Source organism: Otolemur garnettii, unplaced genomic scaffold (assembly GCF_000181295.1).
Source record: "Otolemur garnettii isolate 467f Iridium unplaced genomic scaffold, OtoGar3 scaffold00034, whole genome shotgun sequence".
Lineage (NCBI taxonomy): Eukaryota > Metazoa > Chordata > Mammalia > Primates > Galagidae > Otolemur > Otolemur garnettii.
This window is the reverse complement of record NW_003852429.1, coordinates 8,186,850-8,199,505: the sequence shown is the minus strand read 5'-3', so window position 1 is coordinate 8,199,505 and position 12,656 is coordinate 8,186,850. Positions and strand designations below refer to the sequence as shown.

At 42.5% G+C, this 12,656-nt stretch overlaps 1 protein-coding gene across 3 annotated transcripts in view; it reads left to right on the top strand.

The window, feature by feature from the left end:
• DOCK9 (dedicator of cytokinesis 9) overlaps positions 1 to 12,656 on the top strand; it is a 175,143-nt gene that overhangs the window by 135,654 nt on the left and 26,833 nt on the right. For all 3 annotated transcript variants that reach the window (XM_023513093.1, XM_023513092.1, XM_023513091.1), the window contains exons 40-44: positions 3,767 to 3,904; positions 4,014 to 4,196; positions 5,706 to 5,819; positions 5,938 to 6,153; positions 9,806 to 9,863. In XM_023513093.1, coding sequence (XP_023368861.1) covers positions 3,767 to 3,904; positions 4,014 to 4,196; positions 5,706 to 5,819; positions 5,938 to 6,153; positions 9,806 to 9,863 — 709 coding nt within the window. The remainder of the gene's footprint in view (positions 1 to 3,766; positions 3,905 to 4,013; positions 4,197 to 5,705; positions 5,820 to 5,937; positions 6,154 to 9,805; positions 9,864 to 12,656) is intronic.

Genomic DNA, 12,656 nt, shown 5'->3' with positions numbered 1-12,656 from the left:
GTGTGTAAGAATATTTTGTCTCAATGTCTCCTGTAAAGAGTGGGAAGGGGGCAAATGTAGGGTGCATTCTATGGCATTACTGGGTATTGGGCCGAGTGGTAGTACAGGCTTGCCTGGCTTAGACTCTTGGGTATGGGAGGCCCATTGGCACAGCAGCCACTGGGATCTTCCTTTGCAAATATTTACTCAGATGCGGGATCAGTTGAAGCATATCAGAAAAATTCTAAGCTAGACAAGTGGCTCACTCCTATAATCCTAGTATTCTGAAAGGTCGAGGTGTGTGGATTGCTTAAGCTCAGGAGTTCGAGACCCCCATCTCTACTAAAAATAGAAAAAGAAAGAAGAAAACTAGCTGGGAATTGTGGCAGGCACCTGTAGTTCTAGCTACTCAGGAGGCTGAGGCAAGAGATTGGTAAACTCGGAGGTTGCTGTGAGCTATGATGATGCCTCAGCACTCTACCTAGTGTGACTGAGTTAGAGTATATCTCAAAAAAAAAAAAAAGGAGAGAGAAAAAAGAAAAAAAATCTAATATTGAGTGAGTTCACATTATTCTATGTAAGAATGTCATTTTGACAGATGGAGCCCTGTCTTTGCAGACTCTCTTAATTGACCATATCTAATAAGTTGCCAAAGACCATCCAAAATCAATGTCTTAATAAGGTAAAATGTTTGAAAGATTTAAGCCCTGGATTCTGTTGAGTGCCTTCTGTGCCTCACACATTAATCTTCACAACAGCTCTGCTTAGTAGATCCGATTATCCCACGTTTTACGGACAAGATAGGAAATTGGCTCAAGATCACTACACAACTGGCCTGTCTAGTGTCACCTCCACCAAGTCAGGTGTGTGTGAGTGTGGTGTGTATGAGAGAGAGCTGAGTGAGTGTCAAGGCAACTGAATGATCTCTCATATAAAGAAAGAAGAAAGTTAGCAAGCACTCCTCAGCTGCCAAATATAATCCTGGGAACTTTCACATAGGCTGTGTCATTTAATGCATAAAAGGCTGTGTTTTGTAAACTGAGGTAGTTATGTGCAGAAAAACAGTTCTTCTGTGGCTATTTTATGATGTCCTTTATTAACACAATCCCAAAGCAATGCTGGTCTTTATTGTGTACTATTTTTAATGTGCTCACAAATTTAAACTGAAAATATATTTTTAGCAGTTCCATTTAGAGGCTTTTCTTGATTTGAGAAACTAATACATAACCAAGAACAGTAAGAACCAAAAAGGTGAGGAGGTGTGAACGGCTGGGGTTTATGATCTGGGTTACTCAGCCGTGAGCCTGGGCATGAGGTCTAGGTCATCTCAGTGACTGACGAGCATGTGTGACCAAAACAACTCTTCTCAAAACTGAAACATCCAAGTAAAAATAAATGCTATATGCCTTGGAAAGACTTAGCTATTTTAAATAACATTGTCCTAGGCATCTCATTATGGCATCTTCTGTTTTCCTGGATCCTAAGAAATTACTACTATTGAACCTTTGTTTCCTAAAAGGCCCATTTCCTGGGTTAAGCACTGTAACAGACTTTGTGATAGTCAAACCTGAACCTATGACAGATAGTTCCTAGAGAATTTGTCTCTACTTTATTGCTAGAAATAAGTCATGCCTTTATATTATTCTAATGTCTCCTTTTCCTAACTGAACTGTCCCATCCTCAGCAAGAGTCCAAGGGGATGAAAAGGTGGAAATGAGACTATACCAAGCTGTCATCTGCAGTTATTTCTGAGTAGAGAAGTTACAGGCGATTTTTGTTTCGCTTTCCTCCCCTCCCGTGCACCTCTGAATGTTCACAGATGTGTTTGATTTAGTGTACCTTACTTTCTAACAAATGAGGAAGAAACAGACACAAGCAAGAAAATCAATTGGAAAATAAAGAAAGGTAGCTAGGAAGCAGCTATGTTCAAGACGAAAGGTTCTTTACAAATCCTTTAAATGAGGAGTTATTTATTTTTCTTGCAAAGTATATTTTATTGTATGTATTTGAGGTTTACAGCAGGTTATGGGATACATGGTTTAAATGACTTTTAACTCCATTCTTGCAGGCAAGTTTTGAGATTAGAACCCAAGAAGACTAAAGCCTGGAAATGGGAAGCAAAAGTCTTGGTCATAGAGAGTGAAAGGAAGAGAAACAGAACTCAAATATTAAGAACTTGCAGGCAGAGTCTTTCCGACAGCAGAACGGGGCTGGGGGGTGGCAGGTGTAGGAGCCATCTGTTTCTCCTGGAGAGCTAGCTCTGGCAAAGGGTGCTGCAAGTCTGAAAGCCCACTTCCAGATTGACCCAAACCTTAACCCAGCCACAGTTAGGAAAGAGAAGTCATTGCAAAAAGCAAGACTTTCAAACCGTGGCTCCTGGAAAATGGTGTCCACAAATAACAGAACACATAAGTAGTTCCCCCAAACACTAAAAAAAAACATTTCCTTTCTTTTTTTCTGTTCACAGTTCCCCATGGTTGAGAATTGTATCATATTTATTCGATTAGTCAGTTTTCTGTGTATTGAAATGGTCTTCTTTCACATGATGGAATTCAATATGGTACCTGAATTCCATATTCAGTCCCTCATGAAATAAAGATCCCTGTGAATTCCAGGTATTCCCCCAGCTGTGATACATCTACAGTTTGCTGAACCCCCAAAACAAAAATGTATCCTTTGAGTAAAAATTTCTCTCCAACAGTAAGATGAGGTAAATCTTGCTCTGAAATAGTAACTCCAACTGTAATTTGCTGTGTAGCAAAATTACATGGACATAGGTTATCTCTGTTTATTTGTCTATTGTAAGAATACTTTGACATAGTGGCCTTATGACTTTTTTTTATTATAGTCACTTTTGTCTACTTATGCAAAATGCACACATACATTCCTCCTAAACACACACCTTTGTTCTCAGAGATTGTCTATATGTGAAGGCAGTGTTTGTTGGGGTCATGTAGGTTTAGACAGGAGGCTCCCTGCCAGTGTCCTGCTGGGCTGCATCTCTGTATATTCCACAGTCGATGGGAGCTCTAGCCAACCAGGATTCCACAGTGATTAATTAGAGTGCATTTTCTAATGAGGTAAGGAAATCTTGAAGATTTATGAGGAACAATTAATTCAGCCTTCTTGTTTTATTTGATAAGTAGAATCTACAAAACGTTAAAAATTCTATTAGCTGCTATTTACTAAGCTAGACTGAAGTATGCACCAGACACTGTATTGACCTCAAGTGTTCACAGTAGCCATTCAGGGTTAGTTTTGTGTGATAGATGAGAATGCCAAGACTCAGTTTATCTGGGCAAGTTTGTGCATGTGGTAAGTGGTACCAGACCAAAACCTGTACGTTTTCCACCTTACCAGACTATCTGATTGTCATAGCTCAGCAAAGTGCCTGAGAGGCCTGAGGGTAGCCTGTCTTCCCCAGTAGCTTTTCCTGCTCATAATTAGTTCACATCTATAATGACATATCTGTTGGAATTAAGATGTCACAAACATCATGTCTGTACCAGTTGCTGGTGTACAGTCAAAATAAGTAAATACATAAAGGCCCTATTAGTACTAAGCAACTTAAACTATATTACAGTTTTCTGGGAGGTTTAGCCCCAAAGCATAAATTTATTGATAGATTTCTTTGTTTTACAGGAGAATTCTATGCTTTCTTAAAGAATTTATAGCAGTATTTATTTAAATCATGAATTGTCTTAATACTTGGAAAATGTAATTTTGAGCCTGAAAATGGTATGAAGCCTGCTAGAGCACTAACACAGGTGTCAATGTGTGTTTTAAGAACCAGCTCTTGGCTGACCATGGACATAATCCTCTCATGAAAAAAGTTTTTGACGTCTACTTGTGTTTTCTTCAAAAACATCAGTCAGAAACAGCTTTAAAAAATGTCTTCACTGCCTTAAGGTCCTTAATTTATAAGGTAGGTTGCTTCATTGGTGTCGGCCACACTCTTCTCCTTTCCCCTGAAGTTGAGGGGCACATGACACTAACCTTTCTGCCGTTTACCTGCTTCTTCCCGTCCTATCTAGTTCCCCTCCACATTCTATGAGGGGAGAGCGGACATGTGTTCCGCTCTGTGCTATGAGATTCTCAAGTGCTGCAACTCTAAGCTGAGCTCCATCAGAACCGAGGCCTCCCAGCTGCTCTACTTCCTGATGAGAAACAACTTTGACTATACTGGAAAGAAGTCCTTTGTCCGGACACATTTGCAGGTATGTGTGGGCTGATGATCCAGTAGTGATTTACACTGTGGAATCCTATTCTGGCAGGAAAACTTTGAGTATCCCTTTTACCCCATCATAAAGATCCTGCCAGATCTGGCCAAAGATGGAAAATTAGGAAGTCATGTTTGCTGGCTTGTTTTGTTTCATGCTCGATATTAACTGTAAGATCTGGGCCCAAGATGTGTTTCTATTGGTAAATCCACATTTAAATACTGAATCAGTTGTGGAAATTCTATGGAGTCAAGAAATATTAGAACCCATGTGAGGATACAGAATAGTAAACATCTTAGGTAAGAAATGTAAAGCCCAACTAGTGTGATTCTTTTCTGTCTTTTAACTCCTGACAAGACCTGCTATATCTCTCCAGAGTTAAAACATCCTAAACTCTCTGCTAACACAAAGCTACTACATGCTAACATTCATGGATACAACCATGAACAAGAGAGAATCCTCTCCCAGCCCTCATGGAGCATACCGTCTAGTGGAGGCCACAGGCAAACCCCATAGCTCTCAGTACAGTGGGGCCAGTGCTATCACAGAGGACTTTGTAGGAGGGGCACCTGGCCTGGGGACCAGAGGAGGCTTCCCAGGGGACATAACGAATAGGGGTCAGCAGTTACAGAGTGGTGAGCATGTTCCAGGCCATGGATTCACCATGGGAAGGGCCCACCTAGGAGGCTGGAAAAGCTCCTTACTGTGGAGTTAAGAACATGAGCAAGAAGGTGTTGACGACACGTTGCTGTGTATCCAAATCATTATATATTTGGAGGATCTCCTGGACTCATGTTCAGAGTGGATCAGAGAACCTAGACTTTAGCTGACGAGACTGTTAGGTCTGGAACAGAGCACCCTGGAACTTGACAGGTGCTCACCCATGCAACTGAAATCTCCCAAACACCCTGGAGGATAGAATATGGGATCCCAGGGATGGTGAGGTTAGGAAGAAGGGAAGATTGAGTTGACACCACTTGGTGATTGGTTGTGCCTGGGTGCAGTGAAGACCAAGGTAGAAATGAGGATGGCCTTTATGTTTTAGCTCGAGCAGCTGAATAAAGGTGGCACTATTCATAAACCCCAAAACAGGCAGTGTCCCCTGTGCGTGGTCGGTATGTACACATCTTCTGATAAATATGCAAAGGGAAGGCTGCCTATTGCATACTTAATACTTACAAGTTAAAACTGAAGAAGTAAATAATAAGGTTTCTGTTTGGGGAAGGTAATAGGTAGTGATTTGAGCTAATCTTATTCTCATATATTATTCTGACTAGCATTTTGCTTTGTAAATGAAATACTTAAGGATAGCAAAATCACCTTCTGCAATAATTCTTTGAAGGGGAAGAATAAATGCCTCTGATGTTGTTTTCTGCTCTGGAGTTATCCCTTCTCAGACCATCCCACCTTCACCTTGTCCTCAGGCACCTCCTACCTAGATGTAGAAACCTGGCCTGGGCAGTCATTTGAAGGTGAATTGATTTGCTCACATTTGTGTGTCCCTAGGTCGTTATTTCCGTCAGCCAGCTGATAGCAGATGTTGTTGGCATTGGGGGAACCAGGTTCCAGCAGTCCCTGTCCATTATCAACAACTGTGCCAACAGTGACCGGCTCATCAAGGTAGGTGGCCTGGCCCTATGTCCACCCCAGGATTCTGTCTCACATCCTCTGAGGTGTGTGTGGACAAGCAGAAAGCAGGTGGCACCACGTGTCCTTCCTCCTTTCACCCTTGTTTCAGCACACCAGCTTCTCCTCTGATGTGAAGGACTTGACCAAAAGGATACGCACAGTTCTGATGGCCACCGCCCAGATGAAGGAGCACGAGAATGACCCAGAGATGCTCGTGGACCTCCAGTACAGTCTAGCCAAGTCTTATGCCAGCACGCCCGAGCTCAGGAAGACATGGCTTGATAGCATGGCCAGGATCCACGTCAAAAATGGGGATCTTTCAGAGGTACCTCTGCCCACTGCTCGATCTGGGTTTTTAAAACAAAAAGATCAGTGATAGAGCTGGGTGTGGTGGCTCATGCCTGTAATCTTAGCACTCTGGGAGATCAAGGCAAGTGGATTTCCTGAGCTCAAGAGTTTGAGACTAGCCTGAGCAAGATTGAGACCTCATCTCTACTAAAAATAGAAAAACTAGCCAGCCATTGTGACAGGCGCCTATAATCCCAGCTACTTAGGAGGCTGAGGCAGGAGGATTGTGTGAGACCAAGAATTTGAGGTTGCTGTGCACTATGATGCCACAGCACTCTACTAAAGGTGACAAAGTAAGACTCTGTCTCAAAAAAATCAGTGATACCCCATTCATTAAAAGCATCCAGTTTTAAGGAAAATTGTCCCATCAGTCAAAAGCAGGCAATTAAAAATAGGCAATAGTATTGGGCTTAGGATGACTTCATAGTTATCTGAGCATTTCAATAATTTAAGACAAATTCTGAGGTTATTTTTGTTGCCAAAGAACAACAAAAGCTTTCAAAACATACATATCCATATAGTTGCTTGCCTATTAAAATACATAACTAATTCTGCATGAAAATTCCTCTGTAGTTCTACAATTCAGCGATAAAATTTTCTCTGTTATCAAAGTAATGATAGGACCTTGCTTGCTCCTTTTTGAGGTAGTCCATTTCTTTTTATGGGTACAGTAGATATCTGAGTATTCCCTTCTGTGCAGAGCTGACTTGGTATAGTCAGTTTACTGCATGGCCAGGAGTGGGTGCCAAAGGCAGGCTTAGAACCAAGATCCAGTATATACTGCCTCTGTGACATTGAGCCAGTTTTTTCACCATTCCGTGTCTGGATGACATCATCTATGAAATGGGGAATTAAAATTTCTGTCATTGGCTTGGCGCCCATAACTCAGTGAGTAAGGGAGCCAGCCACATACACTGAGGCTGGCAGGTTTGAGCCTGGCTTAGGCCTGCTAAATAACAATGACAACTCCAACCAAAAAGTAGCCAGAGCTACTAGGGAGGCTGAGGCAAGAGTTTGAGGTTGCTATGAGCTGTGACACCACGGCACTCTACCAAGGGGGATAGCTTAAGACGCTGTCTCAAAAAAAAAAAAAAGAACAAAAAACTGTTGTCAGGCAGATTCTGTGCTATGAAAACTCCACTCCTTTAGGATCTGTACCTGAGGCATTATTTAGAAACCAGCGCTGTTAGGATGAACAGGGTTACTGGAAAAGGTTAGCTTTGACTCTAGAACTTCTGTAACGAATTAAATTAGTGAAATTATGTTCTAAGTCTGATAAATTTACATATCTACTTTTTTACATAGCTACTTTGCAAAGAAGCCTAGTATGCCAAAAGTATACATACATGATAATTGTTTGACTATAAATTTAATATAAATTACACTTTAGCCACAATAAAAGGAAATTACTAAGTAGTGATGGTAGTAATAGTAGTAGTGGTGGTAATTTTCTATCATTCCCAGAATTTAAGAATGTTTTAATGATTCATGTGGCGCAGCTCTCTTTTTTTGTTTTTTATTGATTGTTATTAGAGATGTGGCCACCTCATATCTTCCCCACAAGGGTATGGTGGCACAATTATAGCTCACTGCCAAAGTTGGGAGCTGGGGTTAAAGAGATAGCCACCATGCCCAGTCAGGTTTAAAAAAAAAAAAAAAGAACTCACTGAGCCTCAGCTATTACAGTTGTTCTGTGTGTTAGTTTCATGTGGCCACCATAACAAAGTACCAAAAGCTACATAGATTATAACAAAAGAAATTTACTGTCACAGTTCTGGAAGCCGAAAGTCTTGAATCCAGATGTCAGCAGGATCACGCACTCTCTGAATGTTTGGCAAGTGTTTCATGCCTGTCTCTTAGCACCTCATGTCATCAGTAATCCTTAATGTTCCTTGGCTTGGCGGGGCTCACGCCTATAATCCCAACACTCTGGGAGGCCAAGGCAGGTGGATTGCCTGAGCTCACAGGTTCAACACCAGCCTGAGCCAGAGCAAGACCTAAAAATAGCCAGGCATTTAGGTGGGCTCCTGTAGTCACAGCTACTTGGGAGGCTAAGGCAAGAGACTTGCTTGAGCCCAAGAGTCTGAGGTTGCTGTGAGCTGTGACACCACGGCACTCTACCGAGGACAACATAGTGAGATTCTCAAAAAAAAAAAAAGGTTCCTTGACTTGTGGACAGGTCACTCCCATCTCTGCTTCCATGGTCACATGGCATTCTTTCTTTCCCATGTTCCTGTGTCTCTTCTCTTATGATACCAGCCATATTGAATTTAGGGCCCACTGTATACCAGTGTGACCTCATCTTAACTAATCACCTCTGCTACCACCCTGTTTCCAAGTAACATCACATTCTGAAGTTTCAGGAAGGACAGGAGTTGGGGGGGGGGGGCGTTATCCAAGCTAGCACACCCTGTAAGTAAGGACTAAGGCAGCTAATTTACATAATTTCTTACTGCCCAGCCATGTCTGGCTTTGTGACTTGCTTAGTAAACGGTTACACATTCACCTGGCTGTTCTGTGCACACCCTCCGTGCACACCCTCCTGACATGTGCTATGGAGACGGTTGCCTAATGGAAGACGTGAATTCCCTGCCTCTGCAGGTCGGGCACAGCATAGTTGTAATTCTCTAAGACTTTCCTCCGCATGGGTCAGAGTGCATGCTGCACTGCCGACTTGTGTTCACACACTCATGCACATCAAGCAATCCTTGATGAGGGTACCATGTGGTGGTGGCCTCCCCACTGACAGGAACAGGGTTTCATGCATGAGAACCTTGCAGTGGGTTCACTTCCAACAGCTGTCTTTGATTTTCATGGTACCAGGGCACCTTGGTCCAAAGAATTTAGTTTTTATTTTTTTTCTTTCATTTTAATGTATTTATAATGTTACCCACTTAAGATTTAATTAGGATTTTTATTTAGAATTCTATGTTTGGAAAAATTACAGCATGCTCTTAAGTTGAGAGAAAAATAATTAGCACATGAAAGTTGAGCCATTCTCTCAGAGTCTAGGAAAGCACAGGCCTGTTCCTCCAAAGAAATGCTACAGAAATATTAGGAATGTTAGCATTAGAAAAAATACTGTTTTATCATTTACATTAAAATTTAATAAGTGTAAATAGAAACAAGCCTTAGGAAATTTACTGTCATTTGTCTCAATTCCCACCCAATTAACTTCAAATTTTCAGTTTACATGAATGGCTCCACTTTTGTCAAAAGGTAGGATGTCAGCTGTTAGAAATGCCTGCTGGTGCCCTGAGCTCTGGGATGAATCCACCCATGAGTAGATTCTGCCTAGCTCTGAGCAGTGCAGTGTGCTCTTATCAATGACTCTGAGGGGCTCAGCGCCTGTAGCTCAGTGATTATACCGAGGCTGGTGGGTTTGAACCTTGTGTGGGTCTGCTTAAACAACAATGACAATTGCAACAACAACAATAATAAAAAATAGCCAGGCATTGTGGTGGGTGCCTGTAGTCTCAGCTGCTTGGGAGGCTGAGGCAAGAGAATCGCTTAAGCCCAAGAGCTAGAGGTTGCTGTGAGCTATGACTCCACAGCACTCTACCAAGAGCGATACAGGTGAGACTCTGTGTAAAAAAGACTCTGAGGCACATGTCTGTCTTTTGTTATAGGCAGCGATGTGCTATGTCCACGTTACAGCCCTGGTGGCAGAATACCTCACACGGAAAGGTAAGGACTTATCCTGTGTTTTGTGAAATGAATATAAAACTATACAAAGCCGCAGAGATAAGTGAGAGTCATTCAGGAAGATTCAAAGATGGGGCAGGGGGTTGTGCGTCTGTGGAGTATGTTTTTTGTTTTACTCTCTGGCATGACATTCACTTGATTTGGTAGGCACAGCAGAAATGCCAGTACTAAAAAGAAAAGTAGATGGCATGTTGTCATGGAACTTCTTTTGATGTCTTCACTACAAGGACTAGTCAAGGAGTTTGTATCCAGCTATTCCTGACTAGCCGATCTGTAGCTGAAAAGATTTTGTTTTCCCATACAGCAATTCCCCTAGAACTGTTTACCAGTCAAATAGTTGTAATGGAGATTATCAGACAACGTTTTCCAGAATGCAGCCCAATTGCTTTGTTGTTTGAGAAGGCAGCCTTGCTGCTGGTGGGGTGGGTGGGAGGTGATGCTTCTACGCATTACCCACTTGTTCCCAGACTAGCAGGCCAGAAACTCTTTCACTGGCTCCTTTTGGTTAAACACCAGATGCTCATTTCCATTTCAAAATAAGCACAGCCCTCACAGTGGCATTTGCTTTTGGAATCCTGAGATTTGAGAAGTGCTGGTTGTCTGTACATGTAATGCCACAGAACAGCAGCACCAGATGTGGGCTAATAGGTCTATTTACCAAGTGAGATACTGTATAAAACCACAGATGCCAAGGCACAAAATGTGTATTTCTAGTATAGCTGGCTATTTGGAATGGAATATCAGAGCCCAAAAGAGAAAAAAAAAATTAAAAGGAAGGGTCCCATGTTCACCTAACCCCAGTGCTGTGTCTGTTCATCAGATGGTACCCTTATAAGAGGAGGTAATGCCTCAGCGGGTGACCATCCCTTTCCCCTGCAGCCACAGCACCTGCCAAAGGCGAGCCAGGGAATGAGCCTGAGGATCAGCCCAGCACTTCTCCCCTCCTGCTCTGTCATCTGCCCTTCAGTGGTGTGGGGGTTTTCCCTTTCACCTTTGCATGGATGGACCTCCTCCATTCTGCTCAGCACTCCAGTTGGCAGGGGGCGTGAGAGGAAAGCACTTTGACCGCCATGTTTATTGTTGCATTGGAGCTAAGTTACATGGTAGCCTAAAGAAGCATGATGGTTGGTTTGCCTCATTTTATGTTTTTGTACATTAACGTATCTTCAAGGTCCCTAGATTAATGCTTTTTGTTTCATTATATGGACTGTTGTTTCCATACTAAAATTAAAAGCAAGTCTAACTACAGTAGTGACTGAGATTCTAGAGAGCTTGTGAGTGGCATAGAAACCTGGCCCTGATAGCAGGAAGGCCTCTGACTTTAGGATTGCTGATTTCAAGCTTGATTTCGAAACACTGTGTATTCCTCTTTTCCCCTGATATTTGGGTGGTCTCTGTTTGTTTTGTTTTATTGTGAATGGGCATCTCATAATGGAGTAGCAGAGCATTTCCAGTCCTTCCTGTGAGCCTTTTGCACAGTTGACATCATCCAGCTAACATTGCCCCATAACTCTAAGATAAATAAGGCCCCAAATAGGCTGTCATCTTAAGGCATTTGTCCTCAGACATCAGTTCCCACCCCCAGCTCACATCAGTGTCCCCAGAGTGCCTGGGCCCCTGTAGCAGTCTTGCCTTTCTGTTGGTCCAGCTTCTTTATTCCAAAGTGTCTGGCATGGGGATGAGTCAAGGTCCCTGTCCACTCATAAGCCACTGCTGTTGAGTTACAAGAGGAAAGGGGAACTTCTAATCTGAGTTATATAATTTTCCCTGGCCAGAGTAGGTGAGATGACAGTTTGAAGGAAACAGTTACTTTTGAATCATACATTTCTCTTTGATTGGCTTTAGCTTCTTTATATTTTATGGTGGCTGATCTTGGGTCATCTTAACCAAATTAATTTTTCATTTATTTCCTATTTTATTATTAATTTGGTTGAGTAGGCCAGGCATGGTGGCTCACACCTGTAATCCCAGCATTCTAGGAGGTTGAGGTGGGTGAATTACATGAGCTCAGGAGTTTGACACCAACCTAAGGGAGAGTGAGACCTTGTCTCTACTAAAATTAGAAAAACTGGCCAGGCACTGTGGCTCACGCCTATAATCCTAACACTCTGGGAGGCCAAGGAGGGTAGATAGCTTGAGCTCACAAGTTCGAGACCAGCCTGACCAAAAGCGAGACCTCTGTCTCTACTAAAATAGAAAAATTGAAGCAAGAAAATTGCTTGAGCCCATGAGTTGGAGGTTGCTATAAGCTATGATACCACAGCACTCTATCCAGGGCAACAGCTTAAGACTATGTCTCAAAAATAAAAGAAAGAAAGAAAAAGAAGAACTGTCCTATCCAGGTGTTGTGGTGGGTGCCTGTAGTCGCAGCTGCTTGAGAGGTTGAGACAAAGAGGATCTCTTGAGTCCAAGAGTTTGAGGTGACTGTGGGCTATCACAACGCCATGGCACTCAACCCAGACGACAGAGTGAGACTCTGTCTCCAAACAAAAAAATTGATCAAATACCTATTCTTAGTTTAGAGTTTGTTTAACAGTTGCATGCATTTTAATAAAGTGGGTTTAAAATAAAGGGACAAAAAAGAAAGTGCAGAAGGTGAGGCTTCCGAATGGGGAAATAAAGAAAAGCTCACAGGGTGGCGCCTGTGACTCAGTGAGTAGGGCACCGGCCCCATATACTGAGGGTGGCGGGTTCGAACCTAGCCCCAGCCAAACTGCAACCAAAAAATAAAAAAAATAGCCAGGCATTGTGGCAGGCACCTGTGGTCCCAGCTAC